At 34.9% G+C, this 23,975-nt stretch overlaps 1 protein-coding gene across 2 annotated transcripts; it reads right to left on the bottom strand.

Moving 5' to 3' along the window:
• Nucleotides 1-173: 173 nt before the first annotated feature.
• On the bottom strand, nucleotides 174-23,933 carry LOC121408281 (leucine-rich repeat-containing protein 69-like). 2 transcript variants are annotated; one of them, XM_041599687.1, is made up of 9 exons: nucleotides 23,736-23,933; nucleotides 8,504-8,630; nucleotides 7,628-7,700; nucleotides 6,880-7,147; nucleotides 6,162-6,263; nucleotides 5,504-5,544; nucleotides 4,998-5,048; nucleotides 2,369-2,507; nucleotides 174-794 (listed from the first exon to the last, which is right to left on the bottom strand). In XM_041599687.1, the coding sequence occupies exons 1-9, from the start codon at nucleotides 23,910-23,912 to the stop codon at nucleotides 684-686; spliced, it is 1,089 nt and encodes a 362-aa protein (XP_041455621.1). In that variant the 5' UTR covers nucleotides 23,913-23,933; the 3' UTR covers nucleotides 174-683. The 2 variants fall into 2 exon arrangements, with proteins under 2 accessions (XP_041455621.1, XP_041455622.1); XM_041599688.1 differs by lacking the exon at nucleotides 4,998-5,048.
• Nucleotides 23,934-23,975: the final 42 nt, after the last annotated feature.

Below are 23,975 nucleotides of genomic sequence, written 5' to 3' on the forward strand. Positions count from 1 at the left end.
TTAATTTTGGTCATGGCAGGCAAGATAAAATTACTTTAGATAAAGAAATACAATAACAAAGATCAGTTCATGTCCAAAGAGCGAAAAAGGTCAATGGTTTATAAAACCGCAAACTTTCTTTTGAAGAGGTAAGACTTTTTTCAATGATTTATTGAGGAAAGTGAAATAGATTTTGGGGCAAGTATATTCCAACTATTTAAAAATTTACTTGCCCGACTAGGCAAGTGCATCTAAAAAGTTATGTAGCATCCTGCTGAAAAGACTAGATAATGAGGTAGAATCTGGTGACGAGAGGAAGAGAAAGATAGATAAAACATGTAGGATGATGAGAGTAGTATCCATGGTATGATATTGTCGGCTGTCCATCGGCAGCAACCAATCAAGGAGCCTGAAGATGCAAGGTCTGCAGCGTGAAGATGTTGAGACATAGTCAATTAGTTAACTTGCTTTCCCTTTAACAATGTCCTATCGTGTTAGGGTCCATGATCCTCTCAACAGGGTCAACAAGAGAAAGTACATGCTGCCCAGTGTTCTTCAGTGAGCCCACTGAAGAAGTAATGCATCAGCAGTGATCTGATGCCTCATGCAGGATTCAATATGGCAACGTCTCTCTTTGGAGCAATGCTCTTTGTCGTGTTGAATATCGCACTCAACGTCAAAGTGTCCAATGTTCTTGCTTTTCTTCAAGGGAATGCAACACCGTAGAACCCATGTCCTGGTTGGTTAAAACACTTGTAAGAGCAGAGCAGGGCTCGGATCGGGATCTTGCCTGGAGAGTTACCCAACTTCAAATCCTAAGGGAAGATGTGTAAAAGAAAACAAAATTACAAATCAGAATAGTGCAGAAATATCAAAGTACAACTACTGGGGACCGTTTCATCAACATTTCTGTCTGACAAGATGTCAAATCTGACATCTTTCCTTGATTCTGATTGGCTGAGAGGCACTGTTACTATAGAAACTGTCCGATAAAATGGGACTTGTCAGATAAAACGTCCGACAAGTCCTTTCATGAAATGCTCCCCAGGTGTATTGCACTTTTGATTGAATTTTGTAGTGTGGTATCAAGTCATTACTTGTATAAAACTGTAAAATACACTTAAGAAAGTGTATACTTATAAGTATTTTTCATGAGTAGTGATTGTTGCAGAGACTACTGCTGATAAGAATTATTAAAGGCTGTCATTCACCAACTGATGACTAAATTCTCTTATTCCCATATGTTACAGGACCCGTAGTTATTGGTGAATACTTTAAGAAATATGGTCCCAAGGAATACTCTGTTTTTCATTAAGGTTAAGTCCACATCAGAATAATGTTGATGTGAATAAATAGAGAAAAATTAAACTAGCATAATGCTGAAAATTTCATCAAAATCAGATGTAAAATAAGAAAGTTATGACATTTTAAAGTTTCGCTTATTTTTCACAAATCAGTGATATGCACAACTCCGCGACATGCAATTGAGACATTTGATGATGTCCCTCACTATTTCTTATGTTTTTTATTGTTTGGATTATACAATATTTTTTTTCTAGATTTGACATTGAGGACCAACTTGACTGACCCATATAGTATTAAAACAATGCTAATTCTACATCTTCAGGGAGGAATTAATCTTTATTTCACTTGAAAATGAGGAGAAAATAAGAATATTTCATATAATGAAATACAAAGTAAATAGTGAGTGGATGGCGTCATCAATCTCCTCATTTGCATTCCGATCAAGATGTGCCTGCAACTGTTTTTTACATTAATAAAAAATTTAAACTTTCTTATTTCACATCCGCTTTTGATGAAATTTTCAGTCTTATGCTTGTTGGATTTTTTAAAAAATTCAAATCAACATTTTGTTGTGGTGTACTTGACCTTAATATTCAATGTTTTTCTAATATTTTCCCTTCAATTCAAGTTATAGTTTAGTTGAAAGTTGAAAAACTTGTACAAAGAAGCCAACAAATTGGAAGTACAGTAATGGCAAAACTTCACTCAATTTTTAATACATTATTCTATGGGGAAACTGAACGCCCCTAGCGCAATACTCGTTACCTGATGGTTGAAGTTATACATTTTTTTATCAAAAGGTGCCCAAGACCCTAAACGAGAGAGTTATTAATGCTTTTGACGCATTAATTTCATCCCTAAAACTTCCGGACCGCACATAGGGTTCAGAATCCCATAGACTTTGTGTGGCTTTGGTTGTTCTAATAATTTTCGCCACTACTGTATATAAATGTATAACATTAATTCATAATTCCAAGATAGTTTTTGAATCAATCTCGAGTCGATCATTATCAGAAAAAAAAATCAACATCCAGTCAATATTGAATATGGTAAAGATGACATGATAGTTGCAGCACTACTTTACCTTATGGCCATCTACGAAGCACACACACTCCAGCCAGGTATTAAGGAAGGATTCACCACAGAGGGCGCACTTACTGGCTTGGGCAAGCATGTCACGCACGTTAGGGTAATGTCTGATAGCACGTCTGAGATAAGACCACCTAAGAAAGTGAAAGTAAATAGTTAATCTCTATTCCAACCAAACAGATCTGTGCCCCATGACAACACGTCATGTTGGTGCTAGAATGCCTTTAGCAAAACATTTTCGTTCACTGCATCGGTGCAGAAACGCCCTTTTGCAATGCTCTTATGTGTGCTGCTAAGGATGTTTTTGTGCACATGCAACATGCACCGACACAATGAACTTGACTTCTATGTCTACCTGCATGATTAAATTGAGCAGGATCCACGGATTCATGGTATGTGACAAAAAAAGAAATTAGGCCCCCTTTGGCATTAGAACTTAAACCGATTGAAGAAATGGATATTTAAAGAATCATGATATATGATGCAACCAAATACTCCTTATTTTCTTGTCTGTAAATAATGAAGAACATTTCCTTACAATGTTGACTGTTGAACTGATGTGTACCCTTTTGACAATTCTTCTCCCAACAAAAGAAAGAAATAAATTCAGGTTGTGAAGAATGAAATAAGCCTGCACCATCAAAATTACAAATAAGCTAAATATATTCAACAGATTGAAATCATATTTTCAATTCAGGTGTTCAGAATTGCTATACATCTATTAGGGCTTGTGAACACTTCATCACACTATTGAAGAACAAGAAAACTTTGCCAGCAATTCAGTTTGGTTGGAAAAAAAGAAGAGTTAAAGAAAGTAAAAGCTTCAGAAATTTGATTTGATATAAGTAAGCATTTTTGAACTTGTAATCAATTAGTCACAATTGACAATTCACCTTCAGGGTTGACTGATGACATCTTCAAATCTTTATATTATATTTTGCCCACCTTTTCCACCCATTTTTCCTGTCTATATTATCTGACTTATTCTTAGAGTGGACTTAATTTTTATTGTGAAACAAGCCACGAAATAAGATTAAATGTATGTACGGTACATCTTTATCTTCACAAAGTTATGATATCTTTGCCATGACAGGTCATGTTGGCCCAGAAAGCGGTAGAGACTTGCCTCCTGTATGAGAGGTAGTGGGTTTAATTCCCGGCAGTCATACCAATGACTTTAAAATGGAATATTCCGCCTTCTTGCCAAGCATGCAGCATATTAGAATGGAGAAGGGTAATCGTAATATATTATGTTATACAGGGCACCCTGGAATATAAGCTAATAACAGACTGGGACCCTATTAATTGCAATTTATGCAACAGTGCCAATGTATCAATATAATTGAAACTAATTTTCAAAATCCAAGTTTTCATTAATTCATTAGTTACAGCGAATATGTATGTCTGTTAAACGTAACTCTCAAAGTAGTTAGATGAAAAGGAATAAATTGAGTGGATTATGTGTTATATATGTGATTATGGTTTAGAAATCAATGAATATTAGACTGTTAATTCATGAAATACTTGTACATCACAAACCAAAGTATTAAAAAAAGTTAAATCTGATAGAAACTTTATAAATGAATCAATCAATATTTACAATGCAGATTAGTTGTTATTATGTGGTTAATTACTGTTATTAACTTGATACTTCATTAAGAATATGAGTGGAAGCAAATATTCATGCACTTTTAATACACACTGATTACATTAATTTTGAATTAATTATTAATTTATAGAGAGGAAATTAATGCAAGTACATCAATTTGCTTTTAAATGTGGAAATAGATCTATATTCATACATGAATTTACTTATAATATTGTTGAACAATATGTAAACATCTATGTAAAAAGACAGATAGAAAGATGCTATTCTGTGTTCCTCTTATCAGAAAAAATGCTTTGTGTGGTAGGTAAATAAACTACATTATAAATCTTCAAGAGACAATGGAGAAATGCTATGCATGAATACAAATCTAGTGAAACTACATGTTTACTGAGATACTGTAAAGGATTATGACTTGGTACTCTTGAGAAAAGAAACCACCTATAGTCAATACCTAATAAAAAGATATAACAATGTGTCAATTACAAAAAAATATGTTTAGATCAATGTTACCAGATTTCTATCAAGAATCATTCATTATAGATTTCTCTACTTAGCTAACCATAAGTATTGACAAATATAAATGAACCCAATAAAAGAGACATTCAAATGATAATCACATATAATTGATCAATGTGACATTATATCTTTGTCATAATAATCTTAATTCATGTACTTGTAAATGTCTACATAGGTATTTATCACTGTTTTCGACAAGACAGGAAAAAAACTTTTTATCATTATATTCATTTTTTTTATAATCTGATATTGTTTTTTTGTTATTTTTACTTATTTTTTTTTCAATTTATTTTTTTTAATTCTTTTTTTTGGGGGGAGAGGGAATAGCCAATGATGCATTATTCATTTTCTTTTTAACTAAAAGGAAAAGCAGACTCCAATACAAGAGAAATGTATTCCCAAGAGTACCATATCGGTTGTGTATTAGGATTTGAAAAGATCTATCACTGCACACTCGATTATGCCAGCCATTCAGGGCATCATTAGTGCACAAACTTACGCTGGGTTTTCTTCATAAAATAACTGGCCACCGACTTTCACCAGTCTACGCCTTTATGTTTCAGCATGCAAAAGATAATGTTACCAGTTAGCATCGTTATCATGCCAAGTTCAGTAGAAGAATTAATTCCTCAGTATAAGCATCAATGTAATACTATTTGTAGTATGTGTTATAAAGCTGTAAATAAAAGGGTAAATAATTGCTACGTTTGTTTCTCAAGTTGTATATCATACAATTTTAATGATAATTTTTTTTTATTGATATAGATAAGCCCTATGAATATGTTACACTTTAGTTTATTTTAGTATACCATGATGGAAAACCAAATAGAGGAACAAATCAAAATTACAATGTTGTTTACAAACTGACATATTTTTTGTCATGAATAAATCAAATGAAGCTTAGCAAGTGTTGAAGGAAACCAAAAACCTTGATGAACTTTATTCTGAATGTTATGTAATGTCTTTCAACTCAAGGATATCTGCTGGCATCACTGACATACATACCTGTCCTTTAGTTGCTTCATGACATATCTTGCAGTTAGTTCCTACAAAGCAATAAAATTGATTGTAATGTAATCAAACCTAAAAAATAGAAGCTTTCATTTATAATCTCTTAAAACAAAGGAATAAAGAACATGCATGCAATAATAGACCTGCTTACTGGGAAAATTTCCTTCTAAATATGATTGTGTCTGATTATGCAACTAGATAATGATGCAAACGTTTGGAAAATATACCCAACAATCGATTCTTTCAATTGCCTTGTAAAATGTACAATATAGACAATTTGTTTTCATATTTATGTATGTAGCCTACCCAAGGCATTTCATTCAAGCTTTTGTTGGCTGTCCTCAAACATATTTTATCGTATTAAATCATTCAATTCATTTATTTAATTAAATAAGTATTCTCTAGGTCATTGAGAACTTCAAGATGAACTGAATATCATACAATAGACTCTGCATTTTATAAATCACTCTTCCATTATAAGTCAAATTGTCGCCTAAACTCAATGCATTTAATATTTGAGACAAGAATATGCAAACATTTTTGCTTCACATCTTTTAAGTCGAATTTCTCCGAAGTCATATAGCTTTTTATTTAGGCAGATTCACTCATATTCATGAAAAATTGAACTCTGATGGGAATAAATGTTTGATACCTTGAGTGTTAAAACCTCATCCTCCTGGATAGACTGTACTGGAATCTTATCTAGCAGCGGGTTTTCTTCACAATAAAGCTCCTTGAGGGGTAGTTTGTGTAACTAGAAGTGGAAGAAAGCAAGATAAGCAGTTCAAAATGTGTTAGTCTTGATTTGAGACTAATGCAATGCTGTGTTAAACTCTGGAGTTATTCTGTGAATATGGGCAAGCTTTGAAACATTCACAAGTTGTCTAGAAAATCCATTATGCAAAGGTTTGTCTGTGTGTTATTCAAATTTCCTATACACATTTTAAATTTCAAATATCAATGTTTCAATGGCGATAGAAACTAAACTTTGTAAAGTGTAAGACAAGTTCAAAATCCATCATTACCACATACATTTTATGACAGGTTAATAAATAGAACTCCACTTTGAGTCATAATTGTGAGTTCTTAATCTTGAATTTATAATCTTAGAACATCTTCAGGAACTAGTGTATTTATGTATGTTTAGAGTGAACTGAATTGATAAAGTAACAAAAGTCAAAGAATACATATATTAGTGAAGATGGTGGTAACAAACTCGATAGCCATTGTAAAAGGCATCATAACATTAAAAAAAAGCTAATTTACAAACTTATTGATGGAAAAATTTAATCAAATATAAAGCCAAGTTCAACCAAAAGAGACAGGGCGATATTTCATAATGAACTGATCTAACTCATCAATGTACCTACCTCTGTTGGGAAGATACGCAGTTCATTAGCAGCAACATCGATGACCTCCAGATTCCGCAGTTTTCCCATTCCTTCCGGTAATTCCTTGATCCGATTCTGCTGGACGTGAAACTTCTTGAGTTTGACCAGGAAACCAAGTTCCATCGGAAGTGACGTCAGCTGGTTATTAGCGGCATGGATCTCAACCATATGACTTAAAGCACACAATTCCCCAGGGAGGGTTGTTAGTTGGTTACCATCTACACTCAGGTATTCAAGATTGATTAACCTGGTATGAAAAAGTTCAAGTTGCTCTCATTATAGAAATTAAAGTGGTGCATTCAATATTTTGTTTTTCATAGCAAAACTTAAAATTATGTGGTCAGTAAACATAATATATAAAAAAATACGAAATAATCTTATTCAGTATTGGGAAAGTTTACATTAAGTAAGCTTTGCAGGAGAGAACAAAAAAAATTAATTCTCTGAGAAAGATGACAGGAAGGGAGAACATATTTCCAAATTGACCTTCATTTCAGCATCAATAATTTTTTGCAGCTGATCCATACTCAATAATGCATATTATGCTATTTCAATGGAAACCTTTTTTGAAAAATTGATTACATTTTTAAAGCAAAATGAGGAACAGCTGAAATCATGAAGAAATTAATGAAGGACAAAGGAATAGAAACTGGTATAGCTAAGGAAACTGAGAAAAGGAAACTTAAACATACTGAATTACAGATTAGGATACCTGAACTATACTTACTTGTTCATGGAAACTGGAAGAGATTTGATTTTATTGTTGTTAAGATTCAAAAATTTAAGATGCCTCAAGCTTCCTGAAATTTAATGAGAGAAAATGCTTTTGGATTGTCCAATTATATGAACACAATTAATTTACTTCTTAGGTGACCTTGGGTTCATAAACTGTTATCATTATCCAAATTTGAAATAAATGAAAATCTGCATTTCACAGTGGCTTGAAAAAGATAAACATGAACAGCTATACATGCACAAAAATATGACAGAGTAAAACATTGACATATAGATCATTAAATATGATACAGACAAGTGTTTTGGCATGGAACTGAAATAGGTTTGGTATGGGCAGCTGTTTAGATCGATTTATGGTTTTCAATTTCCTTTTGTTTAAGTCATAGTTTTACAAAATTTGTAAACAATTATCATTGTACATGTAAATCGCACTTGCTTTTCCCATTTGGCTGTCACATAGGGTATGTATTTTGAAAAAATCTTTTCCAGTCAATTCAATCAAAACGAGATAAAAGTGTCACATAAAGTTGTCAGAATCCTGATTGTAAGTATAGGGATATACATGTATATAGTAATATCTTGATACATAACATGGCTACACCGTCATGCAATTCATCACAAATTCAAACTAACAATTGTAATATAATTGTTATTTCTATTACCGGTAATTATTCTAAGTATCAATCATCATTAATAAAATTACTATCGTTAGAATTGCCATCATCATATAACTTAATATTATCAGTTTTCATAATCATCATCATTCATCATCACTATCAGCCTCCTCATTAACATCATCATCTTTGTAAAGTTGACTGCTGCTGGAAAGGCAATTTTCTATCTCTCAATTCATAGGTCAACTACTTACCTAAAGTCTTGGACTCAATGTTCTGTATTTTGTTGTTGAATAAATGTAGAACTTCTAAAGAATGTAATGCACAAAGTTCATCTGGTATCTCTTCTAAACAATTATTTCCAAGATTGAGTGTAACAAGCTGAAATTCAATTGAAAGAAGGTAAGGTTATTCTAGAGTGACCACACATTTCACATTGATAGAAGATATTAAAGTGTTTCAATTTCAATTTCACGACATTCTTTCTTGATCATGATGGTTCAAAATACAATGTAGGATTTTCAAATACATTTTGTAGATTAAGATTAAAGGAAAAGTCCACCCCAACAAAAACTTAATTTGAATAAAAATAGAAAAATTAAACAAGCATAATACTGAAAATTCATCAAAATCTGATGTAAAATAAAAACGTTATGACATTTCAAAGTTTCGCTTATTTTCAACAAAATAGTTATATGAACGAGCCAGTTACATCAAAATGAGAGAGTCGATGATGTCACTCACTCACTATTTCTTTTGCTTTTTATTGTTTGAAATATGAAATATTTTTACTTTCTTGTCATTGTCATGTGAAATGAAGTTTCACTCCTCCCTGAACAGGTGGAATTCCATTATTTAACATTTTGTGCTTCAGGCAAGGAGGTCCTAATCGTCAAATTCGTAAAAATTGAAATATTGTATAATTCAAACAATAAAAAACAAAAGAAATAGTGAGTGAGTGACATCATCGACTCTCTCATTTGGATGTAACTCACTAACTGGCTCATTCATATAACTATTTTGTTGAAAATAAGCAAAACTTTGAAATGTCATAAATTTTTTATTTTATATCCGATTTTGATGAAATTTTCAGCATTGTGCTTGTCCGATTTTTCTCTATTGATTCAAATCAACATTTTTCTGAGGTGGACTTGACCTTTAAGAAGTGATTTTTAATTTCAGTGCGTGGTGCAATTAGCCACAGCACAGCCCATGTACGCCCCCCCTTATAAAAATCGCCAATGGTATTTGAATGGTGCCGAATGGTAGTTGAATGGTGATCTGAATGGTAAATGGTACGCGAATGGTATTTAAGTGGTGTTTCAATGGTAAGTTCTTAATGGTAATTGGTAGTTTGTTTAATGGTAAATGGTATACCATATACCCAATGGTGTCTCAGTGGTATGTGACTAATGATATGATTGGTATGATGAATGGTATACCATTACCCCAATGGTATCTCAGTGGTATTCAATGGTGTCTCAGTGGTATGTGCTTGTAATGGTATGATTGGTATGATGAATAGTATACCATACATCCAATGGTTTCTCAGTGGTATACAATGGTGTCTGAGTGGTATTCAATGGTGTCTCAGTAGTATGTGCCTGTAATGGTATGATAGGTAAGATCAATGGTATACCATACACCAATGGTGTCTCAGTGGTATACAATGGTGTCTCAGTGGTATTCATTTGTGTCTCAGTAGTATATGCCTCTAATGGTATGACTGGTATCATGAATGGTATACCATACACCAATGGTGTCTCAGTGGTATACAATGGTGTCTCAGTGGTATTCAATGGTGTCTCAGTAGTATGTGTCTCTATAATAGTATGACTGGTATGATGAATGGTATACCATATACCCAATGGTGTCTCACTGGTATACAATGGTGTCTCAGTGGTATTCAATGGTGTCTCAGTAATATGTGCCTCTATAATGGTATGATTTGTATCAATGGTATACCATATACCCAATATGGTGTCTCAGTGGTATACAATGGTGTCTCAGTGGTATTCAATTGTGTCTCAGTAGTATATGCCTCTAATGGTATGACTGGTATCATGAATGGTATACCATACACCAATGATGTCTCAGTGGTATACAATGGTGTCTCAGTGGTATTCAATGGTGTCTCAGTAGTATGTGTCTCTATAATAGTATGACTGGTATGATGAATGGTATACCATATACCCAAAGGTGTCTCAGTGGTATACAATGGTGTCTCAGTGGTATTCAATGGTGTCTCAGTAGTATGTGCCTCTATAATGATATGATTGGTATCAATGGTATACCATATACCCAATATGGTGTCTTAGTAGTATGTGCCTAGTGGTATATATAATCATGTTGGATAATTGTAAAGCCATAGTGGCTTAGTGGTGTTTGCCTAATGAATGCCATTTGTGTTAATGGTGAATGGTATGCCAAATTGCATTACCCATTAACATAATTCCGAAGATTTAAAGAAAATATATCAAAGATTAAAAGGTATTTAGAGTTAATTAAATATTTGAGCTGTGACTTTTATGCGAGCAGCTTCCCCAAATCAAGTGTAATCGCTCATGATTGTAAACATGGTCTCTTGCATTCTTTTAAATTGTCTTTTTCCTTATTAAGTAAAAGGTCTATATGTGTTTAAAAAGTATTGATCCAGTGGTTATAATACAATATTATAAATTTGTTATATTTTACAATTGTACATATTACCTTCTAAATTTAAATCTGATGCAATGGGTGCAAAAATAAAATCAATCGGTCAATCAAATATTTTTTGATAATAAGGGTTTTGATTTTTATTCTATTTTTATAATCATTTTGCTTGTTTATGGCCGCTTTTTATAAAAAGAACTATATATTGTTCAAAGAAGATATTTGCAATCAATCCCAAAATTCGATCAGATGCAAATTTACAGGTGATGATAAACATTAAGTTTATCTAGAACACAACAATTTGGATTTTTTTATGGATCAGTTGCAAGTTTGCAATGAAAAGTATGACTCTCATGATTTTGGAGTCTGAAATTGATTTGCGTTCGATTGCTTCGATTGCAAGTTTCTTGCAATGCCCCATACCCAGGACCAAAATCCAGTTAAAACCAATTAGAGCAAAACCAATTGAAACCAGTTGGCCAACTGGTTTCAATAGGGAAATTGGAACAACTGGTTCCAATTGAAAACCAGTTGCCAATTGGTTCCAGTTAAAACCAATTGGGCAACTGGAACCAGTTGGCAATTGGTTTCAATTGGTTTTCAATTGGTTCCAGTTGTTTCAATTTCCCTATTGAAACCAATTGAAGGCAACTGGTTTCAATTGGTTCCAGTTGAAACCAATTGGAGGCAACTGGTTTCAACTGGAACCAGTTGAAACCAATTGGTTTCCAACTGGATCCAATTGGAACTTCCAGTTGGAATGAACTTAATTAGTTACAAATTAATTAGCATTTGCACTAACTATTGCTCATGCCAACACAGAAGCAGTGTTATTTGTCTATTAATACCAATGTAAAGGGCATTGATAAAATACAGACTTTCATATGTGTATAATTGTAGGGGAGATCTTCAAATATATGTATTTTTATTTAATGTAATTTGGTAACAGTTAGTGGTGTACTAATTATCTTTTAATCTGTTTTAATTATAATCTATGATATTTATGAACATGGCTTTCACTGCTAAGTATTCTAAACACTTATCTGAAAAAAGTGTGGTACTTCAAATTGAAAAAAATTAAATAGATACACTGTAAATTATGATGAATCTCATAAAACATTCATCTGTGCACACTGGCAGAAATATGCAAATTAACTGGTTTCAATTGGATCCAGTTGGGCAACTGGAAAATTTCCAATTGGAAACCAATTGGAAATCATTTCCAGTTACCCAACTGGATCCAGTTAGGATTTCCAGTTACCCAACTGGTTCCAATTAGAATTCATTTCCAGTTACCCATCTTTCCAGTTAGAAATCATCTCCAGTTACCCAATTGGTGATCTAGGATTTCCAGTTACCCAACTGGTTCCATTTAGAAATCATTTCCAGATGGAAGTTATTTCCAGTTACCCAACTGGTTCCAGTTAGGATTTCCAGTTGCCCAACTGGTTCCAGTTAGGATTTCCAGTTACCCAACTGATCCAGTTAGAAATCATTTCCAGTTGGAAGTCATATCCAGTTACCCAACTGGTTCCAGTTAGGATTTCCAGTTGCCCAACTGGTTCCAATTAGGATTTCCAGTTGCCCAACTGGTTCCAGTTAGGATTTCCAGTTGCCCAACTGGTTCCAGTTAGGATTTCCAGTTGCCCATCTGGTTCCAGTTAGGATTTCCAGTTGCCCCAACTGGTTCCAGTTAGGATTTCCAGTTGCCCAACTGGTTCCAGTTAGGATTTCCAGTTACCCAATTGGATCCAGTTAGAAATCATTTCCAGTTGGAAGTCATATCCAGTTACCCAACTGGTTCCAGTTACGACTTCCAGTTGCCCAACTGGTTTCAATTGGTTTCAACTGGAAATTGTTAAATTCCAGTTAAAACCAATTGAAACCAGTTGAAACCAATTGAAACCAATTGAAACCAGTTGGAAATCCAACTGGTTTCAATTGGATTTTGGTCCTGGGTATTTTGCTCAAAATGAATTCATTGTTGGTGTCTTGGTCCCCCAACCTCTATCAAATTCCCATCCCCAGATTTGGTCTGTCTGCAACGTCAAAAGCCCCCTCTGAACCCATTTGTACGCTATTATAGCTGCTTCCAATCATGAATTATTTCTCTCTTTTTTTTACAAATGATATTTTCAAAATTCTAATTCTATTTTTTTAGGCCCTAATTATTCTTTCCCACTTGTGGACAGCGTTTATAAAGAGGAGAGATATTCTATAGGCCGGTCATTACTTGATTGAAATGATTTATCCACATGGTCTTGCTCCCTGCACCCCTATCAAAATTCCCTGCCGCCATATAGTACAATGTAACAGAAAAGAAATCTACTGAATGAAATCTCAATTTCAATCATTACAAAAGCAAATTAAAAGGGAAGAGGAGTGAGTAAAAAAATATATATTAAGGGGAAAAAACAAGAAAAGAAAAAGGCAATGAAGAAAAGAAAGATTAACAGAAAAGAAAAAAAGACAACGAAAATAAAAAAGAACATAAGAGATCGAGAGAACAGGAAAAAAAGTGAAGGGATCGAAAACTTTTTTCATAGATTCAAAGATCCAAGGAAAACAGTGGCACTCACGCCATCATGGTTTCCAACCCAGAACCAATTGAGAGGAAAAAGAAGACACCCCTGATTTGGTTTTAATTCACCCCCCCCCCCCCCCCCCCCCCCCCCCCCCGGCCCCCATATGCGTTGGCAAGCAGGGCCGCTTGGCTGCGCTTGCTAGCTAGCTCTATCGCACACACGTACGCGCGCGCGCACGTCTAACCGCCAATTGCAAGATTTGAAAAAGAAAACTGCATCTACCGGGACCGCCGTTTTGCTGTTGATAAGTCCGTCGATAATTCATCAAAAACTAAAGGAACACGGGTCAGATTCGGACGACTTCAAAGTCATTTGTAGAAGGCTAAACAGTAAGTTCTATAACAATTTTCTTTGATTTATTTCTCAAATTGTCTCAAAATGTTAGATGTCGGTCGACTCGGTGTACTGCCACGACCACTGCACTGCACTGCCACCGCCATTGCCCCGTTGGCGCTGGCCGCTGCTCTACTGGCCGGGACGTGGCTATGACGATAGGGAGTGCTTATGCTTTGTGTTGGCTGAGTTTAGCTCGGCGAGCATTGAATAGATTAGTAATTCGCTCGTATTGCCTGATGTTTATTGTCAATGTGGCATTATCGTGATATAGGTAACCACCATTCACTTCATACAGCAGCGCTTTATTCAGTCGCACGCACGTACGGTTCCCTATTTCCACCTCCATTCACTTTGTACACAAATGCGCGTACACAAATCTATGAGTGGTTTCCAAAACCACGATTTGGCCGTCAATGTTTTACAAAAACATCTCTGAATACGTTGAATTCATGAATGAATGATTTGTTAATGCTAATGTCAAGACTGTCAAAGCGTTAATTGTGAAACACTGCACAACGTTAATTCACTGAAATTGAAAACTTGCCAACAAATATTGTTTTGGAATTAGGCCTATAATTCGTTGTTGTTGATAGATGTTGGTAAATGAGATAAAATGGAGGTGAAACATGGTAGGGGTCCTAAAGTTTGAAAAATGATAAAGACTACGCAGCCCCTATAGTATAAAGTTACACTGTACACACCACTCACATGACTCATGGCACATATGGTGAAATGTGCACTTTGTGTGTGGAACTGTGACTGGAGTCACTGGACAGAGTGACAAATGATTCCTATTCAATTTTTCTACAGAGGCTGCAATAATTATGCAGAGAAAAGTGGCGCTAATGCAGTTTTGCACCGGCCAATTACCAGCATACCTCATCACCAAAATTTGTTCCCAAATGTCATGACAGGTCTCTCAGTCACATTTCGATGTTAATACCACCGCTTTTCAAAATATTGGGAACGGCTGTATTTAGTCTTCGATCTCGACGCGTTGATCTAATCCGTAGAAATCACTTTGCGGATTGCTTGGATTCGCTGTAATGTTTATTGGGACTGAAGTTAGCAAAAAAATCATGCTAACATGTGACGAACAAACAGCCAGCATGCCGCATGCGAATCTTTTGGTCGCATAACTTCGGTCCATATCAACATGACGGCAAATCCAAGCGATCCGCAATATTTTGAAAAGTGGTGGGCATATTGTGTATTGACCTCAAAATGTGTGTAGACAAATAAGACAATTTCTGGTGGAGAGTTTTGCTCGAAGTTGGCTGGTGTGAAACTTGTGAAGCATTAATGCGGGAGGGTATTATTAGATCTTTTCATGGGGCTAGGCATATCAATTTTGAAAGTAAATTTTATCCTTTTTTTAAGTTTGTCCTGTGATCACAGTTTATCTGTTTTTATTTACTGATCAAAACTTGCCTAAAACAATGTCTGGAATTCATCCACTGGCATATGATTGTCCATGAACGGATCCATGATTTCTCAAAGGGCGTAGTGGGGCAGATTTTCCCAAGGAAATTTTAAATAACAAGCAAACCAAAAAAGAGATCCTCACTCTTGTATGAGACAATATTTTCAATATAAATATTTGCTGTAACTTTCGAAGGGGGGGGGGGACACTTGTGTAAGAAAGCCACATTTTTATCTTGCTCTCAAGGTGGGGGCACAGGGGTCCATTGCAGAAAGAGTTGCGTTTAAACGCAGGTCAAAATCGCAAGTCCCAAATGCGCGCTGTTGATTGGTTGAAAATCAAGTTGCGTATGATATTTAGATTTGCGATTTATTGCAACTCTAAATATACAACGGACCCCAGGTCAAATGTGCCCACTGGATCCGCTTCTGCGATTGTCAATACCAGGGAAATGGAATTTATGTCATCGATTACCCTCCTTTTGAAAATTGCTGCTCTGGAAATTTGATTTCAGATGACAAAGCTATTTCTAGTATAAAGCATGCACAGTTATAATACAGCCTTGTTTGAACTAAGCTGGACAATATCACATTTCCTTATTGTTTTCCTGAATTCTGGGCTGGTAATCAGAGATCAATGAAAAATATCTCTAAAATTAAAGTTCATTCTCTTTTTTTACTATATTAGTATTCTATTTTTGTTTGTATCTGCACATACATGCAGATTTTACAACACTTAAATTGATTTTATTTCATTTTCAAAGTTTGGACGACGGATACACTGGATGATATGGTAGATGGTCCAGCCTTACATGGGAATGACACGACGGGTGTTGAACACAGAAAACGTGCCGTGTACAAGAAAAAAATGGAGTTTATGAAAGGTATGTGTGTAAGAATTTTCTTCAGTAGGAAAAATGGCAAAGCTTCATGATATAAAACAGATTGTATTCCTGCAGTGGCATAGCTGAAAAAAAAATCAGTATGTTGGCTGAGGGGGAGGGGTGGACACTTTGTCCTCAGGTATTCATTTGTTGTGGTATTTGTCATCATTGGGCCTCCCATTAGATAATAGGTTATTTTCTTCCCATCTATGGTTAAACATAAATTTATTTATCATATTTTACAAAATGTTTTGTTGATATTTGTTAATTGGTACCGTTCAATTGAATGGTAGTGTATACTGCAAATTTCTCGATATTTAAAAAAATTTATGAACTTCTAAAGAAAGCTCACACACACGACAAGCATTGATGTTTTGAACCCTTAGCTAATATACTGTCCTTTGCATTGTTTTCATCCAATATTTCTTATTACAGCTTCAAGGAATTAATCCTGCCGGGTACCCATTCACTTCACCTGGGTCTAGTGCAGCACAGTGTGGATAAATTTCGGGCTGAAGGAAAACACACCATGGCTAGGACTCAAATTCATGACCCTCTGTTTGTAAGGTGAGAGTCAGAACCACACGACCACGACGTACCCAAGCTGATGTCATATCCCCACTTGTTCTTTTGTATTTTATTACAAGAAGTCATGCTTATTTACACTTTGTCCTCCGAGAACTATAAAAAATGGAGTGAAAATTTATTTCAAAGACATGTCCACCCTAACAAAAATTTGATTTGATTAAAATGAGAAAAATCAGATATAAAAATCGGATGAAAAATAAGAAAGGTATGTCATTTTTAAGTTTCACTCAATTTCACTTTATAATAGTTATATGCACATCCTGGTCGGTATGCAAATGTGGGAACTGATGACATCACTCATTCACTTTTCTTTTGTTTTTTTAAATATGAAATATAATTTTCTCCCCATTGACCTATGAAATAAAGTTTTATTTCTCACTGAACATGGGGAGTTACAATTGCTTAACATTATTTGGTTCAGCCCAGTTGGTCCTTATTGTCAAATCTGTAAAAATTGAAATATTGTAGAATTCAAACAATGAAAAACAAAACAAAAAGTGAGGGAAATCATCGATTCTCTCATATGCATGTGGGTAAATTGTGCATATAACTATTTTGTGAAATATAAGCGAAATTTCAAAATGTCATAACTTTCTTATTTTGCATCCGATTTTGATGAAATATTTTGCATGATGCTTGCCTGATTTTTCTCTGTTGATTCAAAACAACCTTTTCTGTGGTGGACTTGACCTTTAATGTGAAGATATGCATTGCTGGAAATAATGATATGATACTTGGGACATATCATACACACATGTATGAAAATATGAAATATTCCTGACGATGTGTACATTAGGTTAATTTTTTACCAAAATATTGTTAAAATTTCAAATTCAATAACTTTGTTATTATTAGATGCTAACGAAATTTTCAGCATGATGCTTTTCTGATTCATTCTCTCCCTACCAAAATCTCTTTTCTATGCTTTCTTTCTATGGTCCCCTTCATTCTCCTTATAACTATTTTATGTGTAAAATGTAACCGGTCGTCCAACCATTTGATTGAAGGGCTAGAGGTACTCGAGACTGAAAGTTATGTGATATAATTCAAAGTGTACATCAGACAAACAAAAAGCACTGAAAATTTCATCAAAATTTGTTGAGGATTAACGAAGTTATGACGAATTAAAGTTGTTATTTTTTGGTAAAACTGCTCTCTTCAAGTCCTCATGAATATACAAAATCACAATTTATATATTTTTTGTATTATATGAATTCAAATTTTGTCCAAGCTAGGTTGTAAAAAATTACAATTGACTACTGATTCTGTGTAAGACAATAATCATATTATTTCTCACACATAGTTGAGTTATTCATCTGATTCAGCACAGCAAAAATAGACAGAAAAGAAATAAGTGGGTATCTTGTATATATTATTTTCTATATATTCTGCAAAAAGAGGTCTCTATTTTTTCTGTTTTTTAGTGTTCCAAATTGAATAATTTTCTTTCCCTATTTTTATTATATTTTCTTTCTATGTGTGATACATTATTTATTTCCTAATGTATCTTTATTGTATTTATGATAAACTTTTGGCGTGTTTCTACAGTAAATCATTAAAAACAGTTTATCTTTTCCGGACTCGAATATTCTTATCGCTCTTAAACCAACCTGTTTCTACAGACCGAATAATCTGATTAACTTGCATTTCGCTTCGCAAATACGGCAGAAATCAGAAAATTCAACCTATAACATCAACATTGCATTTCGGTATGTCTCGTTAGGAAAATTTTCAAAATTCATGGTAGATCTCACTCATTGTAGCAGGTATACGTGTTTCGCGATCAGCTAGCGAGATTAAACAGGCCAGAATATATGTATACTGTGAGATCGCACTTCTGGGTTCAAGCACTTAAGCCAGACATGCATGCTATTTTGCCCCATGTTTTACAGAAAAGTTAAACGGATTAACATGGCAATAACCACCTCTCAAAGATGGTTATGAGAAACCGTATTTTGCGCGATGCAATTTATCAATTAACCGCATCGCGTCTGTTTCTACAGGAAACTTATCCAGGATTCTGGATACTTAGGCGGGTAATACTTTTTAACAATTCTTTGTAGAAACACGCCATTGATATATCTTTTTAGGTGAAAAGAAAAAAAAGAGAACAATTTGGGGGTACTATTTTGCCCCCTTTTGGGGATATTTCATTTCTTCTAGGTGTGTACCCTTTATTCATTTGGCCATGTGAAGGCTATCGCACATTTTGAGTTTAATCTTCGAAATTTGGTGTTCATTAGTTTGTTGTCCAAATTCTGTCTTACATGTAAATTTGTTTATAGGAAGATTAACATAATATCTATGTGAAGTGCAATCATTGATCTCTTGTAGTGTCGCATAGTCACATGTATTCATAATATGGTGCTTTTATGCCATACCTGTCAATACTCTTTTGTACTTGAACTTATTAGTAAAAAAAATGTTTATTAATCTTGTTGAAAGCAATTACAAACAACAGATTTAACATCAAGTACCAGGTTAGTATGCAGAACAGTGGTTTTGCCAAGTACTCAATCCATGTAAAAAGCAATAAGAGAGAACAGGTTTATTCTTGGAAATGTTAGTCTTCATTTGTTGTGTTTTTCAATCAAACTCGATCTGTCTTGATACATGTTTATTTTTTTCATAACAAGATTGACAGAGATATCAACGAGTAGTTAAGTCATATATATTAATAACTTATGTGCTTTAATTATAAAGTCTATACTTGTGAATACTCTGTGCCATTTATGCTGTACTTAAACTTCTTATAGTAAAAACATTTTAATGACGTTCTTGAAATAACTGCTTTCATTTTTTTCTTGTGTATACTTATTCCATTATTAAGCCTACCATTAACCCCAGAGATATGCTGTTCACCATTGGTCTACCATTCACTGTACTTTATGGCTTACTATACATTGCACATCTTTGTTCTACTGTCTACCATTGGTCTACCATTGAATGTACACTTGTGGTCTATAGTGTATGACCAATGGTGTTATTTGAATGGTTGACTAATAGTATAGAGTGTATGGTATGACAGTATTGTATGGTAAATGGTAGGTCAATGGTGTACAGTGTATGGTAAGCCAATGGTGTATGGTGTATGGTAAGCCTACGGTGTACGGTGAATAGTAGTTCAATGGTGTATGGTAGGCCAATGGTGTACTGTAAATGGTAGGTCAATGGTGTACGGTGTATGGTAGAATGGTGTAAAGTGAATGGTCAATCAATGGTGAACGGTGTACGGCGAATGGTAGTTGAATGGTGAGCGATGAATGGTTCACGAATGGTGTACGTTGAATGGTACGCGAATGGTGTACGGTGAATGATACGCGAATGGTGTACATTGAATGGTACGCGAATGGTGTACGATGAATGGTACGCGGATGGTGAATGGTACATGAATGGTGTATGGTGTATGGTCAATGGTAGGCGAATGGTGTATGGTGAATGGTGTAAGGCAATTGGTAGGCCAATGGTGTCCAGTGAATGGTGGCTGAATGGTAAATGGTAGGCCAGTGAATGGTGGCTGAATGGTGAATGGTGGTCAATGGTAAACCTGTCTATAGTGGCCATATGGTAGATCAATGGTGAATGGTGTTTGATCAATGGTATATGAATGGTAAATGGTGCTCATGAATATGGTAATAGTAACGTCCCAATTATTTAAATTAGTTTGAATGGTATACCATTGAGGCTTGAATGGTATACCATTGGTGTATGGTGGGTGCTGTGCGAATGGTATTCCAATGGTATATCAATGGTGTATGATGAATGGTAGTCAATGGTATACCATTCAATTTTTTTATAAGGGCCAGGCTAGAATGATATAGTAGGTATGTGACAAAAAAAATGAAAATCCTCAAATCTCAATGAATTTGGTATCATTTGAAAGCCCTTAAAAAGACCTTTCAAATGATACCAAGAACTCAAATTTTCATCAAGAAATTATAAAGTTATTCCAGTTTAAGTCGCGCATATTTATCCAAATTTGTGGTCATTGTCTTAATGTAAAGTCAATGGAGTGCATAACCGATTTTTGTGACCATTTTGAACCCAAGTCTTCAACGGGCTCTAACTTCTTTGTTTTTGAGCCCTTTGAAGTAATTTTGGTATCAATGGAAAGGTGAAAGAAAACTCAATTGATGTGTAATCATTTCACTTGGTAATTTTTCTTCTTATTATGCGTAAAATAATTTCTTTTAATTAATTCTAATTAATTATGCAAATTACAATTACTCGCCTCTTTTTTTTGCCAAATGAAGGTGATAATGAGAGATAATTTGTATATAATTTAGTTGGCATCAAAACAGCATCATGTAGATAATTTCCTAAATGAATTTGTTTAAAGTATTGTTTTTGTAATTTCTAATGTATTTCTTTGTTTTTCTGATATAAATTACAATTAGCTCTTTTTCAACTTTAGTATTGTGTACATGTATGTATGGGGTCTTTTTTTTTACAAATGAAAAATATCATTCCTTTTGTACATGTACTTTGTATGGTATAAAAATACAAGTGTGCTTTTCTGATGTATTTGATTGTTTCACCAATTCTTTATGTATTTTATTGTTTCAACAATTTGTTTATAGATGGATAATGTAGCTTTCATTTTGGAGACCGTGGGCATTCGATTCCAATTTTTTTTAGGAAGGATGAGCAGCAGAGTCTGATTGTGTAAAGATGTAGCATTGCATGTAATTCAAGTATCAAGAAGGAAACATAAAAATTAAGCTTTAATATATGCATTTCTTAGATATGTATGATTACAAAACAAAGGCCATGTTCGAGCACTCCTTTTTTAATGAAAAATAAGTTCATATTCTAGCGTGAAATCACTGCACATAAATAAAGCTCTGAACAGCAACAAAAACAGGCATCAAAGCTCCAACACTCAAAACAAGAGAACAAAAGTGACACAAAAACTTATACAAATCCCATCCCCATTTCAACTTATGAACACAACCCCCCCCCCCTCCTGCACCCTTCTTGAAAAAAAATAATAATTATAATAAAATAGAAAAAAAATGAACATAGAAAAAAAATAGACAATAGTGGAAGTGAAATATTTCCTCTGAGAGTGAAAAATTAAACAACAAATTTTTTGCATTTTAATCATGGGCGGAAATTGGCCCCAAAGGTAGGGGGACGCTGGCATCGGTGGCGAAAGCCAACAATTTTAGGGGGGACCACCAAATTATTTTGATAATCAAAAAAATACACCAAAGGTTATCAACCAAAAATTATAGGGGGACGCAGAAAACTAAATTTGACAAGCAAAAAAAAAAAAGAAAAGAAAAAAAAAAGGTTATCAAAAAAAAAAATTGAGGTGGGGGGATCGTCCCCCACCTCAAATTAAGGGCGGGGGGGGGGGTACACTTCCCCCAGCTTTCGCCACCTATGGATGCTGGCAACTCTGACAAGTTAAAAAAAAAAGTTTACCCCCAAACTGTTGTAAGGTCATATTGACCCAAAAAAGTTTGACCAAAAAAGAAAAAAAGAAAGAAAAAAAAAGTATTATTGTTACATGTCCCCCTATTATTTTGGGTAGGGGGACGTGTCCCCCTGGGACGTGTCCACCCATGAATTTAATTTTAGAAAAGTCAACATTGATATTCCACTGTCAAAAGCAAATCCAGTTTCCAAATGAAAAGGATAATCAACCACCTAGACTCTTGACTTGAGTCACATAACCTTGGGATGATAAAATCTTTCTGTGACAAATGTATGTATTAAAATCAATATCAGAATAATCATCTACGGTATAATGACAGAGATTTCCCCAAAAAGGCACGACATAATCATCAAGTAAGCAATTTACGATCTAGTTCAATCCAGCATGAACGACTCACTATCGACCGCTCCCATCACCCTGCCAACCGCAGGCGCATCGGGCAGCTCGACTGCCGAGAGACCGGCTGTGACAAGGGTAGCATCGCCCTGCCAACCGCAGGCGCATCGGGCAGCTCGACTGCCGAGAGACCGGCTGTGACAAGGGTAGCTGGCATCTCTTATATCTGGACTGCGCAACGTCAGAATCGCGTAAGTTTGGATTTTTTGATAATTCAAATATATTTCCAGTCAAATTGTATACCTAATCGGATTCTTGTTTTACTTACCATAAAAAAATTTCGAACATTTACGCGTCCAAAAATTTGATGAACTTTCAAGCTCCGATATCCACACTTTACAGGCGAGTTTCCACATTGAAACTTATATGTACAGAAAGAGCACATCTTCAGCTGTCTGTTAAAAGGCACGAGATTGCACCTACTATGTGCGCATGCGCATTAAACCCCTTTTCAATGAGCCACCCAGACAGAGGCGATGCCACTCGCAGCAAAACCCGCGCGAAAACCGTGCCACCAAAACCAGCGCTCGCGATGCCCCGTATTCGCACATAGCTAGATATAGGCCTACTGATTAACATTTTATGACCAATGTTGTAAGGATGGGGGTCGGGTGTCCGGACACATATTTTTGAAGCCTTCTTTTTTGTCTTTGGATTAGGGCCTACACTAAAAATATGAATCCAATAGTTGTAATTAGGCCTATATCTTCTATTTTGTTCTCTATATTTTCTAACATTCTGTACTAAAAATTGATGAAACTTTGCTTGTATTTCTTTCCAAATGACTTGCTAAAATTGATCATCCGGACACACAACCTGTCCGGACACACAACAACTGGGTGTACAGTAGGTAGTCAGTAGGGCCTAATATAATAAATGGCAATCTAATCTGATCTTGTGACCCGTAAGAATAAGTTGTGAGTGATGTCACTCTTGAGACTTGACTCTTGTAATTATGAGTTATTGGTCAGGATCACAAACAAGAAAAGAACAGTCCAGTCAGTCACACATTCGGTCACTCATTCGTTCAGAGCAAGAATCTTCAATCTTGAACTTAAGTCTTGGTTTTTTTCAACCGAAGAAGAAGAAGAGCATGCAACATGCAGTCGGAAAAGCCACGCCCATCCTCGACAAAGCAAACGTCAACGCAACCGCAAGTTCAGCCAAGACTTGGACTTACCGTCGTCAGAGAAGTGAATTCTTTCGGTAATTTGACGATTTTGTTGCTTTTAAGTTGTAAATTCTGAAGTCTATAAAGCTTTCCAACTGCCCTTGGTATATTACTTAAGTTTTTACTGGAAAGATTTAATGTTTGAGGCTGTCCTTTCAGAGCCCGCAGCACTAATGTATCAGCCATCTTGACGCTATTTCAGTTGCTATGATCAAATATTGAATGGATTAGAATAAAATTATGAATATT

This window comes from Lytechinus variegatus, chromosome 2 (genome assembly GCF_018143015.1).
Source record: "Lytechinus variegatus isolate NC3 chromosome 2, Lvar_3.0, whole genome shotgun sequence".
Lineage (NCBI taxonomy): Eukaryota > Metazoa > Echinodermata > Echinoidea > Temnopleuroida > Toxopneustidae > Lytechinus > Lytechinus variegatus.

What these genes read in the sequence shown, in the direction of transcription:
- LOC121408281 (XM_041599687.1), bottom strand. Translation starts at nt 23,912, where the DNA reads ATGGCTGATACATTAGTGCTGCGGGCTCTGAAAGGACAGCCTCAAACA. An exon ending in CTTCCAGTTTCCATGAACAA is followed by an intron (nt 7,148 to 7,627) that starts GTAAGTATAGTT and finishes TTTTCATACCAG; the next exon opens with GTTAATCAATCTTGAATACC. An exon ending in TTTTATGAAGAAAACCCAGC is followed by an intron (nt 2,508 to 4,997) that starts GTAAGTTTGTGC and finishes TCACTTTCTTAG; the next exon opens with GTGGTCTTATCTCAGACGTG.